Source organism: Eimeria acervulina, genomic scaffold, assembly GCF_000499425.1.
Source record: "Eimeria acervulina Houghton genomic scaffold, Eah_scaff882, whole genome shotgun sequence".
Lineage (NCBI taxonomy): Eukaryota > Apicomplexa > Conoidasida > Eucoccidiorida > Eimeriidae > Eimeria > Eimeria acervulina.
This window is the reverse complement of record NW_013549541.1, coordinates 5,334-14,250: the sequence shown is the minus strand read 5'-3', so window position 1 is coordinate 14,250 and position 8,917 is coordinate 5,334. Positions and strand designations below refer to the sequence as shown.

General features: G+C 36.3%; 1 protein-coding gene across 1 annotated transcript; it reads right to left on the bottom strand.

Moving 5' to 3' along the window:
- Window positions 1-714: 714 nt before the first annotated feature.
- EAH_00051330 (scavenger receptor protein SR2, putative) lies at window positions 715-8,455 on the bottom strand (the record flags this gene model as incomplete). The annotated part of the gene is made up of 14 exons (XM_013394183.1): window positions 715-986; window positions 1,169-1,268; window positions 1,368-1,450; window positions 1,731-1,940; window positions 2,107-2,295; window positions 2,534-2,590; window positions 2,971-3,012; window positions 4,237-4,311; window positions 4,411-4,559; window positions 4,965-5,196; window positions 5,978-6,100; window positions 7,309-7,367; window positions 8,065-8,154; window positions 8,241-8,455. 14 exons carry the CDS (start codon window positions 8,453-8,455, stop codon window positions 715-717), a joined length of 1,896 nt encoding a protein of 631 aa, XP_013249637.1.
- Window positions 8,456-8,917: the final 462 nt, after the last annotated feature.

The window sequence follows — 8,917 nt, the reverse complement described above, 5'->3', positions numbered from 1 at the left end:
ATATATATATATATATATATATATATATATGTACCGCAGCAACAGCAACTCACCAGATCTGCTTTGCTTCTCTGCCTCTGCACTTTGTATTTCATTTCTTTTTGATTTAAAATATAAATTTTGTCCGTGGCCGATAACAAATGCAATTTTCCCTCCGTTCTTTTCTATTGCGCCCGCATGAATAGCTGCCTTGCAGATCTACAAACAAAATAATAATAATAGTAATAATAGTAATAGTAATAATAATAATAATAATAGTAATAATAATAATAATAACACAATGACAGTAACGATAAATATGCATATATATAACACCAAGGATGTAAATAATAATATTAACAGCAAGGGTATATAATAATAATAATAATAATAATAATAATATTGCATGCATAATACAATTAAACAATAATAACTTATTATATAATTTAAGCTGCTTACCGGCGAGTCTGCGGTGTATATAAAAGTGCCGCGAATTTCCGCTTGTTCTTCGCTGCATGAAATAACAATGAAGCGTCATTATTAATGCAATTGAAGAAAAGATGCAGTTATTGCTATTACATCCTTTTGGTTTATTTTATTATTATTATTATATTATTGATATTACCACTACTCTTACCATTATTATTATTGTTATTGTTATTATTTTTATTGTTATTATTATTATTATTGTTACTATTATTATTATTGTTGTTATTATTATTATTACTATTATTATTACCTGCAGCCGCTAGGACAAATCCCCAAGAAGACGGCCCCTGGGCGTGCTGCTGCAACTCCTTTTGTCGTTGCGAGTTTGTCTGTACAGCTCAGTTCAATGAACGAGCGATATTTTCGTTTAATAACATCAGGCAGGTCTTCTTTCTTTAAACCCTCAGCTCCACTGAGGCCTCCATTGCCTTTGCAAGAGACAACGATGTCTTCACTGTGCGCACAGTATATATCCGACTTCGTCTCGTGCGCGCACTGGCGTAAGGATCTCTCGTCTCCTGATAATTCGCTCATTCAACAAATAACTCCTTTGATGATGCATGCAAGAGCAACAGCAGCAGCAGTAGCACTGGCAGCAGTAGTTGTAGCAATAGCAGCAACAGCAGCATACGATGCACCAGCATCAGCAGCAACAACAACAGCAGCAGCAGCAGCAGCAACAGCAGCAGCAGCAGGATACCTTGGCATGCGACGTTGACCATATGAATCGGTTCTTCTTGCAATCCGCAGAAATTTAGGCCGTTGATATTTTCGCAGCTTTTTCCGGAAATGCCTCCTTCCTATGATTTTGAATAAAAATATATTAAACGTATGCATGCAATAAACAAAGAAAAAGAAAACAACAAACTGCAGCAAAACAAACAAACAAAGACACTCACCCTCAACCCCTCGTAGCCCATCTGCATGCACGCCACCCGCTCGGACTCCTTCGTCCAGCCGTCGTCGCAGATGCTCCCCCAACCTGCAGCAGCAAGCATTAGTAACAGTAGTAGCAGCAGCAGCACCAGCAGTAAAAGACAACGGGAAACTGCAGCAGCGAAAGACAGCAGCAGCAACAGCAAGCGACAGCATCAGCTGCAATAATACGCAATAGCAGCAGGAAACGCCAATAATAGACAGCAGAGCAGCAGCAATAGCAGCGAAATCCAGCAGCGGGAGAAGAACTAGACAGCCTCAGCATCAGCAACAGCAGACAGCAGCAGCAGCAGCAGCAGGAAAAGATAAGAGGTAAATCTGCTGACCGTCTCTGTATACCTGAAGCCTCCCAATACCGTCTAATGCGGGGGTCCCCATCTCATTAACAATTCGCAGCGAACCGAAGATTGGCTCAGCCGGCGGATTATTTGAACACCGCACGGCGACATCAAAGCGATGATCGGCGCACTGAGCCGTCGCCTCTTCAAATGTGCAATCGGTTAATGTCTTCTCAGGCCCCAGACACTGAAATATATCTCCATACATATGCGGAAAATTATATATCTATCCATCCATACATGCATGCATCCATGCATCTATCCATGCATGCTTGCATGCATGCTTGCATGCTTTCGGGTGTATAGACAGATGGTGGAGAGCAGCAAAACGTGAGCAGCAGCAGCAACGGGGGCGCGGACGCACCATGATTCCTGTTTTGATAGACGATATCAAAGCGCAAAAGGAGTAAAGAGTAAAACCAGCAGCAGAAATAAGAGAGAAAAAGCAGAAAACACTCACCAGCTGCTGCTACAGGATAGTGCTGCCCTGCGCAGACGTTGTGCCCGTCCAGACTCAAACAGCCGTCTTCGTGATACATCCCATGCAAATAACCTAACAACAGCAACAGCAGCAGCAGCAGCAACCGCAGCAGCAGCAGTTGATGTAAATGAAGAGAAGCAGATTTAAAAGAATTTTCAATTGCTTACCGATTTGTTGACATGCCTTGCGCGCTGAGTCCTGTGTGAACACCATGAAGTCTCCTTGTTTGCTGCAGCAGCATTTGTTTGCATTTATTTTATTTGCATTTCCTCTTTTTGTTTATTTCTAATTATGACAAACCAAACGGTACCCCAAACGCCTTCTCGACGAATCTCCAGGCGCCCGCTGGCCGCCAACTTCCCGTGCGCTGAGATTTGCAGTTAAACAATAAATAAATAAATAAATATATATATATATATATATATTTATATGTACATATTCGTGCGTGTGTGCATACACATATACATATATGCATGCATATGTAAATTTACATAAAAAATAAATATACATATATATATATTATATACATACATATTTTATATATAGATTTATTTATTTATATATGTGTAGATGTCCAAATACATATACACATATACAAGTATATGTACACATATATATTCATTTATACGGATACACATCTATGTACATTTGTATATATATGTATATATATAATATATATATGTATATTTGTGCATTTTCTTGTTTGAATATAAAAGGAATATAAGAAGAGAGGCCGCATTGACTGACCGTCCACCACGCGGACATCGCCGACGATATCGTCGATTGAATCTGATAAACAAATTCAAATTATATTTTCTGCTGCAGCAAGCCGCGGTTGCTGCTTCAGCAAACGCAAACACACCGCTGCTGCATAGACTGCAGCAGCAGCAGCTGCAGCAGCAGCGACAGCAGACGCACCTCGGTCGCACAGACAGCAGCAGCAGCAGCAGCACAGCAGCATCAACAGAAGCAACAACAGCAGCAGCAACAGCAGCAGCAACAACAGCAGCGACAGCAGCAGCAGCAACAGAAAACACACCACTTCTATACAGGAAGAAACTGAAGGTAGAGGTCCGAGCTGCTGGCGACATGGCGAAGACCTGGGGCTCTGAAAAAATAATTCAAATTCAACCACTAGCTGATAGAATATAAATTTAACTATATATTGTTGAGGATTTTCAATAATTTATCATTAACAATACATCATATAATATATAATATAATTTTTGATAATATATTATCAATTGTACATTAAGAACAATGCATTATTAATAAAATATTGTTGATAATATGCAATTAATTTTCTATTGTTGGCAATGCAATACTTACTGAATACTATTGTTAGGATTCTATTAACAATATATATATATATATATGCATATATTATATAATACAGTAAATAATATATCAAGAATATATTATATTGCTGAGGATATACTGTTGAGAATGTACTGAAGACATATTTTTGATAACGTTTTGCCGGTAATACGTTATTATTATTATTAGTATTATTATTATTACAAAATATCATTATTAATTGTACGCTAGTGATGATACATTATTGATTATATATCACCGATAATTTATTATTGATTATGTGTTCCTGATAACGTATTATAACTATATATATATATATATATATATACATATATGATGCATTATTATTACTACTATTTATAATGTACGTATTTTTACTGCACTCCACAACATATTGCTGGCAGTTGTTGCTATTTGTTTTAATAATATACTCTTTATATTTCCCCATGCCTGTTGAATATTACTAAGCGCGCTGCACGTATTCATGCTTATTCATTCGAAGCTGCATCTTCACGAATAATGAAAAAGAAAAGAAGAAGAAACAGAAGACGAAGATGGACAAGAAGAAGAAAAAGACGAACAAGAACAAGGCAAAGAAGAGCAAGAACAAGAAGAAGAAAAGCAAGAAGAAGAATAATAATAATAAAAAGAAGAAAAAGAAAACGAAAAGGACAGAGAAGATTGCTTCTGTCTCACCTGCACCCGGTTTAAGAGGAGGTAATCCTGCGTATTGTGGAAGAGGGCCCACTACACTGACAACGAGAACTCCTCCTGTTGACATATTGCATCAATAACGATTAAAAACTGATTATAATAAAGAAAGAAAAAAAAAAGAATAAAAAGGCAAATGCCGGGAATCGAACGCGGTACCTGAAGCTGAAGCAACGCCATCATGTTCTGCTGCAGCACAAACCGAAGAAGAAGATGGATGAATTGAAGCCCCTTCAGTCACTGCAAACGAAGCCGCTCCGCAATTCATCGGACATCGAACTTTAAATGTCTCCAGTTGCTTCGGCGCTCTGCAGCAGCAGCAGCAAATCAATCAATTGTTATAGAGTCACGCCTTCATAAATCCTTCCAAAGAAAAGAAACTAAGCATGCATGTATGCATGCATGCATGCATGCATACATGAATGCAAAAGAGCAGAACATATACGAATGCATGCATGCATGTACGGATGAAGGAAAGCGAAGACATGCATGCAGAAAACCCCTCATGGAAAGAAACAAGAAATGCATGAATGCATGCATCTCTATTCAATTATTTCTTTGCATGCATGAACGGAGGGGGCCGGAAAAGCATAGATAGATAGAGGTATATATATATATATATATACATATATATATACATAGAGAGAGAGAGAAGAGTGTTGATTTAATGGTTTAACATATTTGCATAAAATGAATGAAAATGGTTGTCTCACAACGAAACGAGATCAGATCCTCTGGTATTGCACTGAATATCTTGCGGAGCTGCATCTGTATCTTTAGAAGGTCTAAGGGTGATGGTAACTGCAGAAAGAAACGGCGAGCCGATCCATCGTTTAACAGAAAAAGATAGGGGGCTTTCGCTCTCTGCTGATATTCGAACGCTTTCGCAAAACCACGGGTCGTCTTCAGCAGAATTGTGCAGTAAAATAGATTCAATAGAACCAACTGAAACAGAGACAGTAATAAGAATAAAGATAAGACTAAAGAAGAAGAAACAATATCTGTTGTGATTATTAGGTGTAACGATTACAGTTATGATATTCAACATATTAATGCTACTACTATTTCAATGCTGTTGCTGCTGCTGTTGCTGGTGGTGCTGTTGATGTTGCTGTTGATGTTGCTGTTGCTGCTGGGGTTGTTGTTGTTGCTGCTGCTGTTGCTGTTGCTGCTGGTGTTGTTGCTGCTGTTGCTGTTGTTGTTGCTTGTGCTGATGCTGTTATTTGCTGTTGTTGCTGCTGTTATTGCTGCTGCTGTTTGCTGTTGTTGTTGCTGTTGTCGTCACTGCTGTTGCTGTTGCTGTTGCTGTTGTCGTTGCTCCTGCTGCTGCTGCTGTTACTTCTGTTGCTGCTGCTGCTGTTGCTGTTGCTGCTGGTGTTGTTGCTGCTGCTGTTGCTGCTGTTGCCGTTGCTGTTGCTGCTGTTGCTGCTGCTACTGTTGCTGCTGCTACTGTTGGTGATGCGGTTTTTGCTGCTGCTATTGTTGCCGCTGCTGCTGTTGTTGCTGTTGCTGTTGTTGTCTGCTGTTGTTGTTATTTATGCTGTAGTCGACACTGGATGTTTATTACATTTTCCTATTTGTACATCACCATCAACCGATAACTCTATTATCCTTCCACCGATAACTATAAATAAAACGCGTTGATTATTATATAATAATCATCACATAATATTATATTATATTCTATTATATTTTATTATATTATATTATTTCTTGCTCTTCTCACCGTCTGCCCCTCGAAAAGATACAGCCGCTTCTTCTCCTGGCTTAACTCCCTGCAGCACTGCCTTTGATTCCCCGCTTCGATTTTCTCCGCTTATTGTCAATTCAATCGATCCAATGGTTCCCGCTGATTGTAAAACAGAGGAATGCATGCAATTATTCAGATCAACGGTTCAGGGTTTAGGGTTTAGGGTTTAGGGTTTAGGGTTTAACGGTTCAGATTTAGGGTTTAGGGTTTAGGGTTTAGGGGTGAGAGGGTTTTGATGCAGCGGTCCGGAGTAGAGGATTTGGCTTCAGCCTTCAGGGCTTAGCAATTATATTCAAGAGGTAGTGTTTAGGGTTTAGGGTTTAGGGTTTAGGGTTTAGGGTTTGGCTCACCGTGTTCGTCGTTTCCGGTTTGAATGACGGCTTTATAAATTTTATTTCCCGAGAGTTTGAACGTCTGTTTGCAAATAAAGCGATGAAGAAAATTATGGTGTTATTACTATTATTAATATTATTATTGTTATTATTGCTGTTGACATTATTATAAGCACCATTAGTACTATTATTGTTATGATTATTTAAATTATTACTACTATTATTATTATTAATATTTTTACTGTTGCTGCTGTTATTATTATAAGTATTACTGTTATTATTTCTATTATTAGTTGTTGTTGTTGTTGTTGGTGTTGTTGTTGGCATTGCTTTTAGTGTTGTTATGAATAGTTATATTGTCGTAGTTATTATTTCTGTTATTATTATTATTTTTTTATTAATATTTTTATCTTTATCATTATCCTTACCATTATTAACATTATTGTCATTGCTAATAATATTGTTTTTACTCCTGCTCTTATGTTTATTGCTTCGTTGTTTTTATTATTTGTTGTTATCTTATTTATAATTATAATCACTTTAACTTCCATTATCATTATTTTAATTGCACTTGTAATTATAACTGCGTGACGTAATAATCATTGGATCAATAATGTAAAATAAATAAATAAGTAAATAAATAGATAAATAACATATATAGATAGACAAATAAACAAGTAAATGCATATTTTATTGATATAAGAAGAACAACACGAATTACAATAGGGCTTTAATAATAGATAAATAAATAAATACATATATACGTATATATATATATTTATTTATTTATTTATTCGGTTTACATTAAAATATAATATATAATATATATTATATATTTTATACATTTTATTTTAAATAGTGTATGTACACCTACAGCTTCTCTTCGTTTGCTATGAAGACTGCCATTGCAATCAAAAATCCAAAATCGAAAATCTTTAAAAATGATAATTCTTCTGCAACTCCAAACACCGCTACCGGAGGACTGCGCGCGAATTTCTTCAGGATCTCCTACGTCTTTAGCCTCTACAAAAACTCTAAAAAGAAGAAATAAACATTAAATTATGTTTTCAAGGAATATGTGCAGAGAATCTACACACAACCAACACGTTAAGGCGAATGCCAAAGGGATTAGCGATTAGGATTTAGGGTTTAGGGTTTAGGGTTTACGGTTTAGGGGTCAATATATAGCTGCGGGAGAAAAGTATAAGAGAAATAAAACAATATAGATAATGGCGTCACTATAATAATGCAATGCCTAAAAGGAGATAAGAGAAAAAAAGAAAAAGGAAAAGGGAAAGAAGAAGAGGAAGAAGTGGAAGAAGAAAACGAAAAAAGAAAGAAAAAAAGAGAAGTGGCGAAAGAAAAAGAAGAAAAGAATAAGAAAAAGAGGAAAGGAAAAAGGACTAAAAGAGGAAGGAAGAAGCAGAAGAAAAAAAAGAAAAGGAAATAAAGAGAGAAGAAGAATCAAAAGAAGGCGAAGAAGAAGGAGTAGACGAATAAGAAAAGAAAAACGAAAAAGGAAAAAGAAGAAAAAGAAAAAGACAAGCAAAACGAAAACAAAGAATAATAATAATAATAATAATAATAATAATAATAATAATAATAATAACACGAATTCGTCTATGGACACAAACAACAGGGACAATAATAAGAATAAGAAGAAGAACAAAAATAAGAAGAAAAACAATAAAACCCTTCTTTTCTTTTCTTTTCTTTTCTTTCTTTCCCTACCGTTTGTGAGTCCCTGAAGCTGCAGAGGCAATTCCTATGGGTGGCGTAATTCTTCCATTACTACCGACGAGTTGAACGCTGACGTCTTTGCTGAATATTGAGAAGAAGTTGATGATATTTCGTAATATTTTTCGGACATGTTTGTTCTTTAGAGAGTATAAGACAAGCAGACTCACCGCAGGTCTACTCCCGCCCCGTATGCAGGGAGAATCTCCAACATATAAGTAACAGTTTCCTTATTAACAGGAACACAAACTGCTACATCAGGTTTGCCTTCTTCAGGGGCAGCTTCGCACCATTCTTTATATTCTGCGTTTGTTAGTGAAAACAACGCCAACAGAAATACTGAAAAACACGCCGATATCTCAGCGATCTTCTTTATTTCGTGCATTCTTGCATTCTATATGAAGATATACCAACAAAATGCAAAATATAAACATCAAATTCGACGCCTTTTCAGAAAATATCGACATATTCAAGAATAAATTCAACTCTGCAATGGAGTGTATAGACACCTCGCGATGAATACAACATTTCCCTGGAGTATATTTCGAGAGAAAATATACAATAAAACCGTTTGATTAAAAGGGAATTAAAATGGTTTTCAATTATTTTTCTGAATTCACCAAAGAAAACAACGAATTCAAACTCGGAGAGATATTAAACCTGAGCTTTCCTCTTGCAGCAGATTATTAGGCTGGCGCTGCTTATTAAGATGTATACTTCTATACATTGTAATTATATCATATACGTATATTAAATATACCTTTTTGTGATAACTAAATGTAAGTATAGAATATTTGTAAACGTTTCTACAAATTTACAGTAGAAAACGTAACCCTAAATATATATA